Here is a 22165-nt window from a genome sequence, read left to right as displayed (position 1 = left end):
CGTTTTAGAACACTATCTTATTGATTAAAGGTGGTGACCTCAATCAAATATGATAATTTCTCAGTGCAGACGATATTTTAAGTTATGAAATCAGGCAGAAAAACATACTTTCTCTGATAAAACATACCTTTTTTTACGACGGTTTCGGATTGTTGACCCCCAAAATATAGGGGGTAGCGCAATCTGGAAAATATGGTTCCCATAGTTTGGTCAGGAGAGTGGTCCGATGTTTGGATTCCTTAATGTTAATTTTATTTTTTGCATATTTCGCCATATCTTTAGAACTTTTTTAATGAATAGAAAAATTTTTCCACACAACTATAAAATCCGTTTATTCAAAGATAATTCCATGCAAAATATAACTTTTAATTAATATTTATTAATTTTTATTATTTCATTTAATAATAGTCGAAAACATTTTCAATTTTAAATATAAAATTTAGAAGTTGGAAGTCGGAATCCGTCGAAACAAAAGGTATGTTTATTCAGAGAAAGTGCGTTTTGGGGTTTGATTTCGTAGTTTAAAATATCATCTGCAATAACTAATTAGCATATTTGAAGTTACCTCTTCGTACCATTAAGTTTGAGTCCTAAGAAACGAAGATTCGATCATTAAATCAAAGTTATTCTGGGTGGTTAATTTTTTTTTCTTACGCATTGTACAAGTTGCGTAATATACTGCAACAACTAAGCAACAAATACTGTGACTAAAATGCACATGTGAGTAGACCAACTTGCCTTTTTTGGGCAACAAAAAGGCTGTACTACGAACTTTCTTTGATGGTGCATTGAACCATTGAACATTGAGAACCGCTGGACTTAATCCTTGAACATTTTTAAGAACTATAGCAGGAATTGAAATCTAACAGTTGTATTTGTTTATATAAATTTTAAAAATCATCTGATTTATAAGGTATAGTTAAATTTCACCAGACCTTACACAGTCATTTTAAATTACATTAAATATACATTTATTAAATAGATGCCCTTTAATTTTATTATTTAATTGTTAAATATAAACGAATTATATTTTATATAAAATTTATATAATTTATTTATTTTATACTTTCCCTAGACAAGACACTTGTTTGACTAATTTGTAAGATTAATTATTTAGTGATCAACAATTTTCGCGATAAGGCAAAATAAATTCATCTTTAGTTTAGTTTCCTTTAGAGTTTTTTATTTAAACAGATAGTTTTTAGTTTTCTGATTGAGGAAAAAAAATTGCAGAAAAGTTTCCCAAGTTCGTGCTTAGAAGCTGAGCAAATACTTCATGGGCAACTAAATTATGCATACAATTCTGTTATAGCATGGTTGCAATTTCGTCTTCTTCGGGTAGTTTTCTTTAAGAATCTAGATTTGATGAAAAATTAGTAACAAACTCTATAAAGTTTTGCTGTTTACAGTTTTATTATATTTTTAAATATAATTTTCATTATCAGCCTAAACATGCTTACTAAGAGAAATAAAAAAAAATGTATATGCAATTGTTTTGACGCTTATTTTCTTATAACACCTGTTCTATTCGAATAGATAGACAGTAATGCTTACAAAAAAAAAAAAAAAAAAAAAAAAAACAGTCACTCCAAAAGAATACACAATTTTTATTATAGCTGCATCGTTGTCAATTGGCCAATACATTGAATAAACACAGGATTAATTACACTAATAAACAAAATAATTTTTTTATTGCAAATAACGGATTTTTAGAGCAGATGTTTCAGTAGCTTAAATCATACGCGCATTCTACGTTTATGAACTTCAATTTCAAGCCAGTGGAATCATGGTAAATGAATAATCTCAAGAAGCTGAGGCAGAAAGATATACTTCATCTAAAAAATTCATTTGCTTCAGAGACAGGAAAATGGTTATTAAAAATTAAAAAAAATTAACATCTTTCGAGAGCTAAAAAATGACGCCCATTCTTAGGAATCGCTAGGCGTGAATGAGGAGATCAAAAGGGATTTGAAACAGAAAATATGAAGTCCCCTACGAAAAAAGGAAAATAAAGGTGAAAAACAAAACTGCAAAAAACCGAGGTAGTTTCGAGTGGGCGCGAAATAATGACAAATTTTAAATTATCCCGTTCTAACGTAACGGAAAAATTAAATTCTTGTTGGAATTAATTCTTTCTAGACGCACTTGCCATATCGTTATCTTTATTCCTGTCTCTCCTTATCATAGAAAAAAAAGAAAAAGAGTGCTTGCGAACACCCTAAATTTGGTATTATAGAATTCCTCAATGTTCTAGCGTTCTGTTATGTTCTAACAAGGATATATGAAATGTATAGTTTTAGCAAAATCAATTTTTAACAACGCAAAAAATTAATACATATATAGTTATTTATTTTCACTTAATGACACTTACGGATATCGAAAGACTCTTGCGAACCCTTGCAATACTAATTTTAAAAGACTTTTTTTTCCCTGTGCCTTATTAGTTTTTTTTTAAACAGAGTGTTTACGTTCTATAATAAAATATAGAGTCTCTACTCTTTTTTTAACGATTTACACTATAAATTACAGCGTCGGCTGTATTAAAAAAATTTAACGATTCTTCCAATAAATGCTTGAGAAGCCGTCTACAAAATGTCCGCCATTTTTTCACTGAACTAATTTACTTCCAGTTTTGTGCATTTTTTTTATCTATAATACTGGTTATAAAGTTAAGGTACAGCTTCTTTTACGCGTCGAATTTGGAAATTAATGAATATAGAAAGAGGAAATTTGGAAGAAATGTGCATGGAATAATTTTTTGTTGAATGAGACATAGAATTAATAATAAATTTGAACGGAAACATGATTCGCAACAAAAGTAAATAAATAAAATATTTCATCTCTAAGAGAACAGTACAACACAGCCTTTTGTGGAAAACTGTTGTGAAAATATTACAAAAATGAGTTTTAGTAAGGATTATTTCTTCCCCTGACTAAAATGCTTATGTTATCGACTTTCCAATCTACCAATTAATCAGAAATGATGTGAGAAGACCAGACACGGATTAACCCTTGTTCCAACTTATATAACGACCATAAATGAAGCCCCAAAAAAGCAACTTTTCTGCGAAGGTAACACCAAACATTCTTTAATTTAGATCTGGAAATTTGGCTGGCCAATCCAACTTCTGTTCAGAAAATCCTCTGTATGGTAAAAGTGGCAGCCTGTGTGTGAAGTCGAAGACTTTACGGTAGAAAAGTTTAATGAAGACTGATAAGGTAAACTCTCAGTCACTTCTCAGGCTGTTGAAAGTTTTCATCCATCCAGTCACTCACCGCTACTGTGGCACGATTCGCATATGCGATCGCACGTCAATGTGATTCGCTCTGGAGCGAGCAGTTCGTCTTGCAAGCAATTTCTAAGCACTCGCACCTCGCACACTTATCTAGAGCAATCGCTTGCAATTTGAATGCTACTTTAACTGGGAAACAAAAACAGCTGAGAGCAAGACTAACCGCATTGCTGCGAGGGCCACAAACTAAGGGACCATTTACACTGCATGCGGTTCACACACAGCCGATCGCTGTTGAAGGATAAGGAGAATCTGATTGGTGAATTTTTCACGAGAAAATATTTTTCAAACATCTAAGTTCTCATTCTCCGTGAACAGTGCTCGCATATGCATCCTTAAAATATGCATAACAGGATGCATGACAAATGGCAAACTCATATGCTGCTGCTCCTGCGTCGAAAACGCTTTGTATGGAAAATCATCTGCTAATAAATTACCCAAATCAACAAGCTTTATCTTAGTACTTTTGCGCAGGTATCATTCTAGAAGAACATTTAAAATGAACGAAGTGATTGGAATTTTTATTTGCGATGTTTCTGAAGGTGAAAAGGTTGAGTGAAGGTCAAATCGATATTTCCAATGATCGGTGTGATGTGATCTAGTTCAGCCCTGAATTCAGAAAGGTTAATACGGAAAACCTTCTCCACCAAAACTGATATCAACTCAGGAAAAATACGTCTGAGCTGTAACTATGGCGAATGCAGCACTTCGTATTTTCGCAAAATCTGCTACAAGAGAAGGTTCAAATCTATTAAGTATGGTAAGTAATTAAAAAGGGCTACTAATCAGCATTTTTGTTTAGAAAAAGTTCTTTAGGCTTAATTTAATTTCACAAATATCCTATAATTTTTACTCCATACTATCTCCGTTATCTCTATTTTGGGGAGTGTCAAATTTGTAAATTCTGAAGCATTTTATCTCTTAATCTGCCTCTAATAAGTAACCAAATTATCATTGAAAATTCCCCTTCATAATAATTGATTGTTTAATTTTAATTTATTGAGCTCAAGACTTAGTTTCTGTTAGACTAAAAATTTTGATTACAAATATCCTGGTTCTTATCGCCAAATTTGGCGACAAAGCATCAATCATAATTTTATTTATCAGCGGCATATTTGATATTGAATTAGACGTGTAGTTAATGTAAACAAGATGTAGACTTTTTACATTTTCTTATTTATTCGGAAACTTTCTGAGATTTTTTTTAAACGTTAAAAATTCAATTCTTTGAGCACTATAATTTTTTATGTAATTACAATATAAGTTTTAATTTTTAAAGTAATTTTTTAAAAAAAACTAAAATATAAGTGCTGTTTTGTTTTTAAATATGCGTTTTTTAATGTATATATAATTAATAGATTTTGGATTTTTAAGTTCTCTTTGTTAAAATTAAATTAATTTGACAAGTAGGGTGAATTTAAAATTTTAGGTTTGAAAATTTAAAGAAAAATAATGTATCCAAAAAAGCTGGAATTAACAAAATGCAGAGGTGACAATAAAGAGGAAATGGGAAATGATGATAAAACTCAAATTTAACTACAGTGATAGCTGTTAGGTAATAAAATTATAGTGAAACTAAGTACTTATGTCTTCAATCTCCACAAAATGCTAATTAAAAAAAAAAAAACTTCTTTTTAAGGAATATTTTTTTGCATTTAGTTCAAAATTTTTTTTTATTGATCACAATAAGCATCATTTAAATATTAGAAGTGATTTTAAAAATTGAAGTAGGGTGACCCTGGGTAATTCATGAATCATGATCACTCTGTTTCTGGGGTAAATAATGATCACCTAAGTTTTATTTTTAAAAACAATTTTTTTTTTAAATTTGAGACATGGACAAGAATGCTTGTACACTTTACTAAAGTATAACTACATTTACTTAATAATAATTTTTTGTTTAATCTAACAAAATAAGTATTTTTTTAACTGCTTTCTGTATTTTCCATTTCAATGATGGGTTTCAAAATGTGCTCATTTCTGCAAAGATCCCCCTCCTTCTCTTAAAAATAAATATTTTGAGTTACTTTCTTTTTCTTTGATATAAAAGTTGGGTAAGCTTTTGTTTAATTGTTTCACATCTACTGTAAACATTATAATTGATTATAGGAAACTATATCAAATGTTGCCCCCTACAGATGGGGTAATTATTGATCACTGGGGTAATTCCTGATCATTGTCATTTCTTATAAATAGTATATAAAATAGCTTATAAATAGCTAATTGTCTTTTCTTAAATAACAGTTCATATTTATTAAGTGGAACAACTGTAAAATATATTCTAACTGTCATCACAAAATTTTTTTTTAACTGAATACTAAGATTTTATTCTGATTTGCACCATTTCTGGTTTATCTTACCTTGCTTCTATCATAATTTTATGTGTGTATATCGTTAGAATAATTTTTAAGTTTATAAATTAGCTTAGAATAAATATAGTGAGAAATTATAAACAAAATTAGTGAATTTCTTTTAATGATTGAAAATGAAAATTTCAGTGTGAGAGCTGCTGCCAGAGCTGTTGATATACCTTACTTAACTTTACACTTTCCCTTAGTGAAGTTAAAAAATCCAGCAAAAGTAACCCATGTGGGAACTCTCTTATATTTCAGAAGAACATGAGAATGAGTTGGCTGATTGCCTAAAATGTATGGCATGATGCAAAGATTTTTGAAAATTTAAAGTGTTAATCGTTCCTCTTGCTTTTAAATAAATTGTTTTATTAGCTGCTTAAACATATCTTTTTGGTTTATTTGTTTGATCTTGATGTCTTATTTGTTAATTACCATTATATAATTATTTCTAAACAGCCCTTTTACAATAAAAACTGGTGATCAGTAATTACCCCAGAAGTGATCAGGAATTACCCCAGAAATGATCAAGACCAGGGGTAATTCCTGATCACTAAAAATTTAAAATCTTTTAAATTCTAATTAGATTTTCAAACAAAAAAAGGTGGCATAGGACTCATCTCATATAGCCTCTAAACTTCCAGTAAATATTAAAATTCTCTTTTGAATAGTTTTTTCACAAAATAGATGCTTGCGTTTTTTGATCAGGAATTACCCCAGGTCACCCTAAATCAGAAATTTAATTTATATTATCATTAAACTGTTAATAAAATTATTATTAATAATGTTACCTTCAATCGAATCGCTTAGTTCATATTGGCTTAAATAATTAATACCTGTGTTTTTCTTTAATTTTTATTAAGTAATTTTTTTCCTGGGCTATGTTTCTGACGAAATTATTTTTAATTAGTATACATCAATGTGTGCCAATCAGCAGCAACTTTGTCAAAAACTAATTTTAAAATATTAGTTATATGTTAAAATAATTAAAAACTTTTTTTTGTTCATTAGGTTAATTGTACAACAAAGCTTCCTAACTATGTTCAAAAAAGAAACTTGAATCTCCATGAACATATCAGTTTAGGCTTATTATCTAGTGCTGGAGTCAAGGTTCCTAAATTTGGAGTGGCTAGAACTCCAGATGAAGCTCTGCAAGCTGCTGAAAATTTAGGTAATGATGTAATTTTTTATAAGTCTCAAAAATAATACATGTGCTCATTTTAATTTTTCCTTATTTATTGAAATTGAACTTTTCTATATTTTTTCTTTTATCTTAATTTCATATATATGTAATACAAGAATTAAATACTTTTGTATTAATAAAAGAATTAAAACTCTTTCGGTTTCATAAAATGTCTTTGTTAAAGAATAAGCGTAAAGCTATTCTATTTTGGGAATTCAAGGCTGAAAACATACCATTGAAATATAAATAGATTTATATTTCAAGGGAAGAGTTATTTTTAGAATCGTTCCCTTTTTCAATACCATATAAGGAAGCAGAAATGATTTTCCTTAATGCGTAAGGTTACAAGGAATGTACGAATGTGCCTTTTTACTTCAAATCTATGTTGGTATAAAACGTAAAAGCGCATGGTTTTGCGTGTCATTTTCATCATAATGTGATCCTGATAAGCTGTGCCGGAATTGTCCGGAGTCTTGTCCACTCCCCCTCCTTTGCAGGAGTGGGGACGTGACTGTTATCGATACCAGCTATATTTAAATAAACCTGTTTAGAACGTATGATGGCTTAAGACTGCAATTATTTCAAGCTAAATACAACACTAATAACAGGGTTGGAGCCCTGTTATTACATATATATATAAACGATGTTGCCGAGTGGAAGGATAAAAATAGGTCTTAGGCAGGGAAAGAGGGTATAAAATTTATTTATTAATTATTAGATCGAGAACAGCTATAAAAGTGGTCACGAAATTGTTGTACTCCTTAATATAAGTTAGGGAAAATCTTGCAAAGTAAATCCGTAAACTGCTTCATTTTAGGGAATAAGGGAAATTTTAGTAATTGTAATTGGTTTATCAAATAAGTCACTAGATTCCCACAGAAAGCAAAGGAAAAAATGTCTTACTTTTAATTAATGCATACTTGAGCCAAAAGAATTTAAAAGTGTGAGAAAGCGTTTTGTTTTGAGTAATAAATTAAGAAAAGTATTTTCAAGAAAGGAATAACATAAAAAGATTATTTGAAGCTTTTTATATTATATATAAATATATATATTGTCACATAAATTTTATATCATTATGAATATTAAGTTATTTATCAGATTAAATAACTGTTATTGCTTGAATACAAAACATTTAAATTATTTAAAAAAGTCATTTACATGTTGCATATATTACCTAGTAAAGTTGAAGATTTGGCATTGCATGCAGTGCCTGGAAGGATTAAGCATTACGCTCATTGTTTAGGCATTGTTTACAATGTCAAATAACAAGCCTTTAAAGCATGAAATATGATTATTTCCTACTTTTTAGTATGATTACTCGGCTCACGACCAGAGGACATCCTATGCAGTCTCCAGGCGGCAGAACTTTCGAAACTAATTCTCCGACAAACTTTTGGAAATATTTCGCATTGTCATAGACTACAACAACAATTATTATTATTATAATCTGTTATATTAACTGTTATATATATTATTATATCTATTATATTAATTAGAAATATTTTTTTGGTGAAATTAGTTGAAACTAGTAAGAAGATTTGTATTTTATTTTGTTTTATTAGAAAGATACATAAATTTAGTATGGCTGTATATTAACATTATCCATTATTATTACTCGATATTCCCCTACATTCATGTTTTATTAAGAGTAGTCATTTGCAGGTATTCCTTACACTGATGTTTTTTCTTAACAGATATTATAAAAAATTGAAAAAAAATTCACAAAAAAATTTATAAAGTTTATTAAACGAAGAAAATATTATTTTTCTTTAATTAAATATTATTTTTATTTTCCTTGAAACTTTTTTTGTTTTTAAAAGAAAAGAAACTTGAGAGAAAAAAAATTTCAGTTTGTCCTGCCGAACCATACTTTGCCTTTAAGTGTTAATCATTGCATACAGTTTCTAGGTATTGTATACAATGCCTAGACACTGTACTGAGAAAAGTTGTTATATTTCTCTCTTTTTCTGAAGACACTGAACATTGTGTACATTGTTAGTTACATATGCATTTCCTTCTGAACTGTGAATAAGTATCTAAACTTTGTTGCTGCAATTGTGTTTCATTGTTTGTTAATTTATATCATCCATTATTATTAGGAAGTAAAGATTTTGTTGTCAAAGCCCAAGTTCTTGCTGGGGGTCGAGGAAAGGGAACTTTTGAATCTGGCTTAAAAGGGGGTGTGAAAACTGCTTATTCGTAAGTATAAATTAAGTGCTCATTACATCATTTAAAAAAGTAACTGTGTTACTCTTTATTAGTGAATGTGGTTGGCAATTGGTTAAAAAGCTTTCCAGGTATGCAAAAATAGCCTTGGGGGGTTTTTAGTAAAAATATTGGTTTAAAGATTTGATGCTGACTGTCATAAATGCAAAATCATTGCTTGAATGACTTTTTTCATAAAATACTTTGCAATTTTTTTCCTCTAAAACAGCTGATATTAACACCAGTTAAAGGACATAATTGTCCTTTAGCTTGTGTGGTGAGTGGTTTTGTGTGGGTCTGGAGTCCATTGAACTATGCTTGTGGTAGGGTCTTCAAAACCAGGTATAAACAACAATACGCAAGTGCTCTAGCTTGTAAGTTTGTGGAACTGATAACCCATCCTGTCAAATATTTTTCATTCCAAATTTTTAAAACCAAATTATGGACAGTTCTCTTGAAATGCTTTAAGGATTTGAATTTCAGATATTGAAGTGTTGTTTGCTCTACAAGGGTACAGCTCTTCAGGTACTGGTGAGGACTTGAGAGTGCCAAACTGAAACATTCTGGTTAAAAAAAGAAAATTTTGAAGACCTTGGCCCACGTAGAGCTGATAATTTAATAAAGACATAATTTAGATTAAAACAGATTAATAAAACTAAGAAACTAATTGGCAGACTCTTACCTGTCGACACAATAAGAAAAAAAAATGGTGCATTTTTCTCACAAATTTTATCTTTCCAGTTCTCTAAATGCTATAACCATCCAAAAGTCAATAGCAATTTAAAATTTTGATAGATATTTTGTACTTACTCAATATTAGAAGGCTTTGAATTATGTGACATTGAATAACCTAAGTTCAGTTATAAAGCTAGTTTTGAATATAAAGTTAAATATTCAAACTTTATATAAAAATTTATTTTTTATACAAAGTGTATTTAAATATTTTTTTTATTCGAAAACCATTAACTAATCTATTATAACAACCACTTTTTCACATATATCATTAGTTCTTGCAGTTCAACATTAAAATACCTAATAGTAATAGACTGGGAATTCTGATCACATTTATCAAATTATAACTTTGTCTTGTAAACAATTTTACTTTGAGCCAGGTTTTTCAAATTTCATTGATTATTATAAGTAAACTTTAATAAATATTGTTTACATATGCTTTGGGAATAAAATTACATCATTATATGGTTACATTTTCTCTACTTTAAATATCTCTCTATTTTTTTTTTTTTTTTTTTTTGTCTTTTAAATCATATTCTTTTTTATTTACAGACCTCAAGAAGCCAAAGATTTAGCTGCTCAGATGTTAGGCAAACGGTTAGTTACTAAGCAGACTGGAGAAAAAGGAGTATTATGCCAAGAAGTGATGATTGCTGAAAGACTGTATACTCGGCGAGAATATTATTTCGCCATTATGTTGGAGAGAGAATTTGGTGTTAGTATATGTTAGAATGTCACTGCATTATTTTTTATAGCTTTTCTAATTCATTGGGTGAAACTTTTTCAGTATCATTTAATTTCCAGGAGCTGAAAAGGAATTGTCAAGTTTTATTATTTACAATGATGCTTAAATGATAGGTTCATATGTATAATAGGATTATTATATATTAATGTTGGTGCCTAATGTAGATCTTACTTACGGTAATGGCTTTTTTTAGCCCCCAGAAATAAAATAATATTTTTTTTTCTTCTCATATTTAGTTAACTCCAAAAAGTTAAGCTCTCTATTTTCTTATGTAATATTTTAATTGTAATTGGTCAACAATCAGGAAAAAAATTTCTTTATAATCATAATTCCTGGTAATAGCATAATAAGTTAACTTTCAAAGTCTTTGATTTAAACTGAATGGAAAGTTTTATATTTAAATTTAATTGAAAATTCTGTTTTTCTGCTAATTTCTGTATCTTTTTTACTTTTACTAGACTTCCGATTTTTGTTCGATTTCCAATGTAATATGAAAAAAAGATTAATATAATGGAAACGAAATCTGGCCTTTCACTACAGCCCGAAAAAATCGCTTTTTTTCTCGCAAGTCTGACATAAAAGAATTATTACAGTCAAGTATCACTTCTCAGTGTCAGAGTGCATAAAAATTTCACATTTTGAAAAATTGCGGATTCAAAATTAAATTATCATGACTAAAACAGGTTATTAAATGATTACTCAAAAGCACTATTCAGTATTTGCGGATCATAATAATATATTTAAAATGAAATCGAAATTTTAAAAACTATGTGGAAATCCCAAATTGTTAAAAAAAGCTGTCGACAAAACCACATAAGCAATTGTGTCATCATAAAATAATTCTACAAATGCACGTCAATGTATAATAATGTAGCATTGAAAAACTATGAAAATATGTAACAATAGCTTACAAAAGTGCGATTGTAAATCCATGGGGGGTTGCTGGTAAATCATCAATAATTAAGTGTAAAATGCTTGATTCAAAGTTTGGAAAACGAAATCTGGTATTAAAACATTGAGATTTTAAAAACTAAGTAAACAATTGTTTTAAACAAAAACACAATCCTTAAAACAACGTGGATTCACTGTGAAATTGTTATTACCATGTAAAAATCGGCAACAAAAATTTTAAAAATAGTGCAACCATGTGGATTTATTAGTTGTTGATTGAAGTTAACGTAATTATTGTCTAAATGTTATTTTTTATTGAATAAGGATGTTTTGATGTTGGTCTGGCTTTGATTTATGACTTGGACAAATCTATTTTCCAAACTTGAACTTGCCGAAGTCGCTACAATTTGGGATATGGGACTTTGCATTGTATTATTTACAGTATTGACTTTTCTTAAGACAAAAATTTTTTTTTAAGTTTAAAAACTCAAGTTATTTAGATAATTTTTTCTTTTTAGTAAACCTCTGTTGAAAATAACTATTTTAAGTAATATAACTATTTTAAGTAAAACAGAAGGAAAAGTTTTTTGTAAATCAATTAAGTATTTTCTGAGATACATTAAATATTGAAATTTTAGCATGGGTTTGCAGTAATCTCCCTTTTTTTAAGATTTGATTTCTTCATAAAATTAATTTATTTTTACCTTTACTTTGCATTAACTTTTGTATAAGACATTATTTATTATTTTAGAGGGGATGGAATACCAAATTAAGTTTAAATATAGTGTAATTCAGTATATCTTTGTATTTCTGAATTTGTTATCTCTGACCAGATATTAATTTTCATGTAAAAAAAATTTTCTTTTTGTAAAAGATTTTTGTTTCATTTTACAGTGCAATTCAATTGTATGTTATTTTATAATTGACTTCTAAAATTACTACTGATGTCACTAACTATAGCTTTAAAAACAAATAAAGGGTCCAGTGATTATTGCTAGTTCCCAAGGTGGTGTGAATATTGAAGATGTCGCTAGAGATAATCCTAGTGCTATAATAAAGGAACCCATTGACATCACGAAAGGGCTCTCTACCGATCAAGCCATGAAAGTTGCTAAATATTTAGGATTTAAACCAAATAATATAGATCAGGTCTGTATACCAGCTTTATTCTTTTTTAATTTCCCCCACTATATAAATAACCTTATTGAATATATTAGTTTCAATATCTCAAGGTTTCTAGAAATCTTTATTATATTACTCCATATCTTTTATTTTGTTTTGTTTTTTCAATGTCTGCTTTCTTATTTAGTGTAGTAGAAGAGCTATGTAATGCATTTCTGTAAACCACTATTCACCATATACCACATTAATTTTATAATCTCAGAAGTTAGCCAAAAACTAAAAAATTTTTGGATTTCATTTCTTATTTCTTGTTCAATAAATTTTTTTTTTGTATATTTTCCTTTTGCTATGTTTAGAAGGTGTATTACAAAGATCTTCTGTAAATGAACAAGAAAAGACTGTAAAAATTTGTTAATTTTCTAGTATTTGCAAATTTTTGAAAATTATGTTATTACTACAAATTATAACAACTAATATATAAAAAGATTACAAAAATATCAATCTTTTGTTTCAATCATCATTTGAATTCCTAACATCTGCTTTTTTTTTTTTTTTTTTTTTATACTTAGGGGAGAGTCGGGTAGCCCCGCACACTTAAGGAGTATTCTGTATAATACTGAGTAATAATCAACATTTTTGTATGTTTCTATTGTTTTATCATCTAATTAGATAATGCAAAAAGAATAAACTAAAAAAAGAATAGTTAAACTTAAAAAAATAAAAATTTAAAAAAACATGTTTTTTAGCTCTTTTCAAAATGTGTCGGGTAGCCCCACCCAGTTACAAAAATTGTGTTTTTTGGCTATTTTTTCAGGTGTAAATGAGAATGACCAATGCATTGACAATAGATAAACCTCATTTATCATTTTTATCACAAAATTATTTTATTTATTACATATATATATACTTTTAGTGAATTCTATCATTTAATAACAACAAATGTCATACTTTTTATCATTATTAATGTATATTAATATATTATAATATTAACATATATTTATATTAAATATTTAACGAAAATAATTTAATTTAAGTAACAATAATTAATAACAATAGTTGTTTTTCAATATAAACTTATTTGGTTGATCTCTTCTTAATATAAAATACTTCTCATAAAATTAGAAATTCACTTTGTATTTTGATTGCATTGTAGATTGATTTGATTGCTTCTGTAGATTGATTCGTTCACAAAAAGGTGAAAATAAGTAAGCAAATAGCTTATCATAATATTTATGATTTCTTGATATTAAATTTAATTTGGATATATCAATGACATTTTAAAAATATTTAATTTTTCATTTTTAAATATATAAATTTATGTTTCATATAATATTAAAACATATATTTGTTGTTAAAAATGCATATAACATTCAAATTTGAAGCAATAAAATAATAATCTTTGCAACCGTACATTTATCGACGAAATAAAATTGGGCGGTGATACCCGACATTCATGTGAGCGGGGCTACCCGAAATCCAATTTTTTTTGTAAATTTGTAATTACTTGAACAATTTTTTTACATACAAACTTCTTTCTTTGTGCAAATTAAACTTAAGACTACATACTTTAATGCTGTATGTGTAGAAAAAATTATTTTTTTAGTATTAAAATGAATATTAATCGAAACATTCAACCAATTTTTCTTAATTTCATGACTACTGTATTCAACATATTTTCAAAACTATTGTTTACCATGTTACCAGCTGCATAAATACTTGAAACTTTGAAAATAATCTTTTTTTAATATAACAATTAATGTCCGATGGCCCATTGACTTGAAAAAATATTCTATACATATGAAATTGACAGTGGGCGGGGCTACCCGACTCTCCCCTATATGTATGAAATCTTATATGTATAAAAGTGTTATTTTTATTAGAAATAAATATTTTCTAAAATGATGCTTGTAAACTAATAATAAAGTCTTTAAGTCTTTCTTTAATTACTCTTTTTTTCAATTATAAATCTCAATTGATATCAATAAATTAGATTCTAATTTTTATTTCCTTTAATGATAGTGGTTACAATCTAATGAATTTAATTTATTAATGAAGTGAATTTATGAAATTAATGAAGAAGATGAGTAATAAATGAAATTGATTTATTTTTTAGGTTAAAGCATATATGTATTTTCTAAAATATTAAAATTTGTAACTGTTTTAAAAAGTTCATTAATTGACTTTTTTCAGGCTGTTCAAATAATTGTGAAATTGTATGAAGCTCTTTTAAAGTATGATGCAGTAATGATTGAAATAAATCCTCTTGTGGAGGATGCTTCAGGAGATGGTAATTATACCTTATATTTTGACTAATTTATGCACATAAGCTGGGAAGCCACTGACACGACATTAAAACTAGGCTTATAAAAAACATCGATATGACTAACTTAATTTATTGATCATCATTTATTTAGAACCTAAATTAATTTTACTATTCCAGTTCAACGGTTTACTTTAAAAGGTATGGTGCTCCATGCATACCTGCCAAGTCTCCTGTTTATTAACAAGGACTCCTGTATTTTACGACTATCTCCTGTTTACCACTATATTCACAAATTTCTCCGTATTTATTGAAGAAATTTTAAAAAAAATTTTGGCAATAAAATATCCGCTGATGGCAAAAATACTTATCTTATTCCTCAACAAATAGTACTCTTGCCAGTGCTGCAGTATGTGGAGTGTTTAAAGTTTAAGTACCCCTTGCAGTCAGGCTAACTGTGGGACCTTTTCGTGGTTTTCCTCTCCGTGTAATGCAAATGCGGGTTAGTTTCATCAAAAAGTCTGCCACAAAGGCAAATTTCTGTTTCTTCCACTACTTGATTGATCCAGGAGTTCTCTTGTTTTCTTGATTGGTTTCAAAATTACTAGGCTATGGAATTGAACATTAGTAGTCAGAAGCCTAAAATTGGGTCGGCTGTTTAACTAGGGATATAAAATATTTTAAGTAATTATAAAAATAATGGTTTAAGAAATCTTCTTTAGATTAAGATTTAAATACATATTTGTTGCTAAATGTATGTGCTTATATTTCCAATTTTAAATTTCTCTTTTTGACTTTTTCTTTGTTTTATGCATGATGTATCAAAGCTTTACTCATAGCCTAAAAATTTTTGCTAGTAAAATCTGTTATTTTATTTCTCCAATGTTGGCAGGTATGTCCATGCTTGAAGAGATTCTTATATAAATTGAAGAATTTATGTAGGTGTGATAAAAAAAAAACAGAATAGACAATTTTTTAATATAACTTTAGTAAAAATAAATAAACAAAACAAATAATACTTGTAGACTTTTACTAATAAATTTTAATTAGTTTCAAAGTGGCAATCTTTTGCAGCAATGCAGCGGCTTAAACTGATATTGAAATTTTCAGCAATGAGCTGTGAGTCTTTTACCTTTAATCTATCCCATTCCTGTTGAAGCAATTGCTTTAGAGTGTAATCCACAGAATAGAGATCTGGCAATTAGGGTGGCTTTTGCTTGACATACAAAAAAACAATATGTAAACTGAGATATATTTTATAATTAAAGTGATAAATAAAAAAATAGGAACTCTCAAATTTAAAAGAAGTTAGTTAACTTCTATGATACAATGACTTTGTCCAAGTTTTTTTGCTCTACCTTTTATATCATTTAAGATTTTTAGAATAAGATCTTTTACATAGAAGATCTTTTAAAATTTAATTGGTAGTTCAGAAGATGTGTTCAGCTTTAAAGATGTTCAAATTTAATATTCATTATAGCTGACTTTTCTTGATATGGATAGAAGATCATGACAGACACAATATGGGATATTTTTAAGTATATCATGAATAAATGGCCAATTTGATGCTTAAGTTTGTCAAAACTCATCCATACTGAAAATTTTTGTGACATTAAGTATCGTTTTAACTTCTGAGAGACTTCAAAAACTTAGTTCTTTGGAACCCATTTAAATATCTTCCTAATTATTATTTGAGAAAGTTTATTAAAAACAAATAAAATAACATTGAAAATTCAAAGCAAAAGTGAAAAACATTTTTTCTTCTTTTATTCAATTTGTGATTTTTTGCATTTTGACAAAATTTTATTTTTCTGTTTTTTTGTAAAATTAATCTAAAAATATTTTTCAGTATACTGCTTAGATGCTAAATGCCGATTCGACGATAATGCTGAATTTAGGCAAAAGAAGCTCTTTGAACTTAGAGATTGGTCACAAGAAGATTCGAGAGAAAGAGAAGCTCATAAGCAAGGCTTAAATTATATTGCTTTAGATGGAGACATTGGTTGCTTAGGTAACAACTAATATTCTCATTAGTATTTCTCAATTTATATTCCTATTGGTTTAATTTAAAGTTTTTTGTGTTTTAATATGCAAATATTCTAGAAATTTATAAGAAGTTTTTTGTAGGACTTTTATCAAGAAACCTATATTTTTCAAAAGTTTCATTGTAAGTTTTTCGTTGTATGGGAATTTGTTAAATTGAGGGTGAAAATAAACAAGTTTGATTGTATTTATTTTTTAGTCGGTCATAAAAAAAAGGATCCACAAAAATCTGAAAAATGTTTGGTAAGAAAATGTAGATCGAGCTAGCAAATCTATCTAGTGTTTATTGAATTGCATTTTACAGAATTTTAATTGTTTATAAAAAATTGTCTTGTTAGTTTGATATAGCATTACTTTTTTTTTTACAGTTAATGGTGCTGGGCTTGCCATGGCTACAATGGATATTATCAAGCTACATGGTGGTAGCCCTGCTAACTTTTTAGATGTTGGGGGAGGAGCTACAGTTAAACAAGTTACTGAGGCATTTAAATTGATCACATCAGATTCCAAGGTAAATTTAAAATTAATACTAATTTCCAACTTTTAAGAATTAACATTGTAAACTATTAATTGTTGTTTTTAATAGAAAAAGTTTGTAATTAAAATAAATTTTGAGTATTAATATGTTTAAAGTTTATAATGCAAAAATGCAGCCTTTTATTGTGCCAAAATAGTTTTAAAATTTTTTAGCTTAAAATACATTTTTTTTATATATATGTTTTATATATAAAATAAAGGAATGTTGCACCTTGAATTAATTTTGACTTGAAGATTGCATGCTAAGGCACTGTCTTTACAATTTAGGGGGCCTAGCTACAGTATCTTAATTTGATTACACAAAAACATACTTTCTCTAGATATCCCCTTTTTTTAACCCTTAAATTATATAGTATTAATTACATTCTGGAAGATATCAAACCAGCAGCTTATTAAAAGATCAATTGAAAGTTTAAGTCCATTAATATTTTTATGTTTTTTAATGTTAGTAGTGACAATGAATTGGTATTTTATTTCGTACATTTTTTCATATAGAATTAATAATTATTGCAATGTTTGTGGTTAATGAATAAGTTTGATTGAAAAAAAAAATATATATATATTGGCTGATATTGCAGAACAACTAGATTTTATCTAAAATAGTTTTGAAGTGATACTTAATGAATTGCTTAGTTTATTTTTAATATTTTTTATCAAAATGCTGTGGCTTCTTCATTTTTTTCAGTTTATTATTTTTTATTATTAAGACTCTTTTATTTGAAGTTAAAGTTTGATATCATGAGTATTTATTTTATTTGTAAGTGTCTGTGACTAATTTAAAAAGTTAATCTTATTATAGGTGCAAGCAATTTTAGTAAACATCTTTGGTGGCATTATGAGGTGTGATGTTATTGCTGAAGGTATAATTACTGCAGCTGAAATGTTGAATCTAAAAATACCTATTGTTTGCAGACTTCAAGGTTTGGTTCTATGTTTTCAATTACTAGCTCTTTATGTTATATGAGATCATAATTATTATTCTTTATATGTTTAGGATTTATATTAATTAATAAATAATTTATTGTTAGGAAATGAAATAAAAAATTAATAATACCGCTTTTTTTTTGGATACTTATATTAAAAATTGCAAATATTATTTATGATGATAACAAATTCTGTTATCTTTCATTTACTAGCTTACTTGAGTATGTAAATAATGTCTTTCCTGTGTTTCAATTTATATAATAAAAGATCATTGGTGCTCTAATAAAAGTTAAACAACTGCTAAATTGTTTGAACAGCTCCCTCAAATAAGAACTCTATATTTTAAGGGACTACTTAGATAAGGATATGAAGGACTGTATAATGTGTTTTGAGCATGTTTCAGATTTGCTGGAACATTCATATCTGTAAAGTGGTGGAAATAATTCTTGGAGATTGCTTTTTCAAGCACAAGTGTATTAAAACAAAAAAATCTACAAATTAAATTAATCAAGAACAAATATTTTTTGTGCTTATTTTATAAACATAGTTAAACTCACTCTTTACTTTTGTCATTTCCAAATAGATCTTTAAAATAAGCCAATTTTGAAAATCAATATAGTGGTTAAGTGAAAACACACAATATTATGAATTGCAACTTAATAATAATCTGATTTTGCAGTGTGTCTTTTGCCTTTGAAGCACTTTTTCATTCTTCAAGTTACAATAAGTTTGAAGCAATTTCAAGAGCATATCATGTGTGCATCTAAACAAATGTTATAATGTAGTGCTGAAATTTTAGGTTTTACATTACTTACATTTCATAATTTTAAATTATTTACATTGTCTCCATAACCGAGATCTCAAATGCAAAAGTTTCAATGAGTTATCAATGTAATAATGTTTACTGAACTAGTTTTTTGTTTATTTTGCATCTTCATAAATTTTTGCCTCTTTAAAATTATAGGCATATGAGCATATTTTGAGCTTTGGTTAAATTGCACAATGTGTACCTTTTCAAATTAATAAAGCTTCAGAATTACAGCTGCTCTGTAACAGTTTTATTTTATATTATAACCGTTGTTGAACAGCCACCCAATTTTGGGTTTACGACTGCTAATGTTCAACTCCATAGCCTTGTAATTTTGAACCAATCCAGAAGACAAATAACTCCTGGATCAGTACCCCCAGAGGTATGATTTGTCATGGGCAGGGGTCTGTCAAGGTTTTTCAGAGAGGTACCTATTTTGTGAAAATTAAAAATTATATAAAAATCAACACAAAAATACGGATTTATCGTTTCTTACGAGACACAAAAATAAAATTTTAAGAAAAAGTATTTTGTGAAACTGCCGTTCTTCGTAAAGTTGATTTTGTGAAGGTACCACTAAACGGTAGTAAATTTGGCTCGGAGAAACCCCTGACAGGAGACTTGGTGACTCGACAGATTTAACGTGCAGCAGGGATCGAACCCATGACCCCTTGGGCATGGGCCCAGAGCCCTACCAACTAGGCTATCCCGGCCCTGTTCTGCAAGAGTTGTAAAATTTAAAAAAAAAAAATGATCCACGTGAATGAAAATTGCAACTATGTTTAGAGGCACATTTTTAAATTAATTTATTTTTCGTCAACAATGTTAAATTAGAAATTCACCAATGTTCTATCCTTTTTGTTAGGCACTCAAGTAGATGATGCTCAAGCTCTGATTGCTGCCAGTAAACTGAAAATTTTAGCTTGCGAAAATCTTGATGATGCTGCAAAAATGGTAACAATTGTTTTGATGATTTTAGATATGTCAGGGTGGCCATAGAATAGATAAATGTTAGGAAATTTTACCAAAACACCCCCCCCCCCCAAAAAAAAAAAAATTTATTATTAAGGAAAAATTAATGTTTGAGGCACCTAATAGTTCAGTTTTTTTTTTCCTCTCCAAAAATAAGATATTTTGGAGGAAAAAAATTATCTTTTAAAAACTTAAATTGAACATTCAAATGTTTTGTAATATATTCAATGTCTAAGATTAAAGTTTGACTGTAAAATTAGTTACAGAATGTATGCAACCAACTACAAGAATCAGGGAAAAACAATGAAATCAATCTTGAAAAATTAGGAAACTTTTTTTCTGAGCGTTTATGGCAACCCTGACCATGTGATTTAAATTATTTATTTAATTATATATTTTTATGTCTAGGTTGTGAAGCTATCGACAATAGTTGGTTTAGCTCGTTCTGCATCCGTTGATGTCAAATTTGAATTACCTCTATAATTACATTTGTATTCATGTATATAAACTGACCGAATACCAAATCAAAACCTGTTTTCAAACATTAGATAAAACTTATATTTATTGTTAACCCTGCTAGGATTTGCCTTAATTGGAAAAGGCAAACTGTTGTTAGCTTAAAACAGCATTGTACTAGTAACAACGAGGTCTCATTTTATATTTATTTCATTGCCTCTAATTAGTAGTACAGAAGCTTAGCTTTTATTGTCAATTTGGAGCTTTATATAATTTTTGTTTTAGTTGTTCTCTGTAAAGCATTGTAAATGAATTTTAAAAATGTTTATTTAGACATGACACATACATTAAATATTTGTCCCTATTGTATATTGATATAAGTTTTATATTAAAATATTCCCAAAATTGTTTGACTGTTTCTGAATTTTCTGTTTTCTAAAAAGATGATAGTTTTAATATATGTAAAAGCAAAAACATTTATCTATGATTACTTCTGAGACTGTAATAATGATAGGAACACTGGTGAATGCCAATTTAAAGTTAAAATAAATGATAAATTGTGTACAGTGCTCCTAAGTATAAATAGACCCACATAACTTCTATGTACTATGTATTCTACAAAAAAACCGGACCGAAATGAAAAACATTAGATCCAATGATTGGCTTTTCAAATTTCCAAGACTTATCTTGATGGCTCGAGGGGATGACCTCAAATATGCTGGATTTGGATTTCTGACCCTCAAAATATAGGGGTTAGCTGCATTCTGGGAAATATGGTCCCAATAGTTCAGCCAGGAGACTGTCCAAAGTTTGGACCCCTTTCCAAAAAGTTTTTTAGGACGGCTGTTTGTTTTTTTGTATTGCTAACTGTACACAATAATGAACATTGCGCAAAGATAACCACCCTAAATAACTTTTGATCTAATAAATAGATCTTCACGTTCTAAAACTCAACCTTAATGGCTCAAGAAGGTGACCTCAAATATGCTAATTAATTAGTACATATATTATTTTAAGTTAGACACAGAAATATACTTTCTCTTAATAAACATATAATTTTTTTGATGGACTTGGATTTCTGACCCCCAAAATATAGGGAGACTATTTCCCAATCTGGGAAACAGTCTCAAGAACTCAATGTTAATTATACTTTTTGCACAATTAAGTTCATTTATTTAAAGATAATTCCATGCAAAACGTAACTTTTAATAAATATTTATTATTTTTAACGAAATCAGTAGAAATGTTCCCGAGAAATCGAAATTTAAAAAAGTTGTTTTTGAAATTCGATTTCTCATGAACTAAACGACCAATTTTGCCATTTAAAATGATATAAAAATTTGTATACCTTACAATTAAAAATAATAAATTTTTACTAAAATTTATTTTTTGCATGGAATTTTCTTTGGATGAACGAATTCTGCGTGTGCAAAATTTTTTCCATTCTCTTAAATTCTCGAGATATGGTGAAATATGTAGAAAGTAAAATTAACATTAAAGGGTAGAGACTTTGGACAGCTCTCCTAACCATAATTATATGTTTAGTGTCCGACATTGTAACCTAAAATATCGTCTGCACTAATTAAGCATATTTGAAGTCACCCTCTTGAACAATTAAGAATGTGAAGATATGTACACACTTG

General features: G+C 28.3%; 1 protein-coding gene across 1 annotated transcript; it reads left to right on the top strand.

Annotated features, from left to right (window-relative positions):
• Positions 1-3876: 3876 nt before the first annotated feature.
• Positions 3877-20928, top strand: ScsbetaA (Succinyl-coenzyme A synthetase beta subunit, ADP-forming). Its single transcript, XM_043041761.3, has 11 exons — positions 3877-4053; positions 6656-6815; positions 8927-9026; positions 10317-10479; positions 12379-12549; positions 14713-14809; positions 16632-16793; positions 17194-17336; positions 18162-18282; positions 19960-20048; positions 20475-20928. The coding sequence occupies exons 1-11, from the start codon at positions 3985-3987 to the stop codon at positions 20547-20549; spliced, it is 1350 nt and encodes a 449-aa protein (XP_042897695.2). The 5' UTR covers positions 3877-3984; the 3' UTR covers positions 20550-20928.
• The last annotated feature ends 1237 nt before the right edge of the window (positions 20929-22165 follow it).

The sequence above is a fragment of the Parasteatoda tepidariorum genome, chromosome 6, assembly GCF_982258835.1.
Source record: "Parasteatoda tepidariorum strain Cologne lab strain chromosome 6, Ptep-v5.0, whole genome shotgun sequence".
Taxonomy (NCBI): Eukaryota; Metazoa; Arthropoda; class Arachnida; order Araneae; family Theridiidae; genus Parasteatoda; species Parasteatoda tepidariorum.
This window is presented reverse-complemented; position numbering and strand designations above follow the sequence as displayed.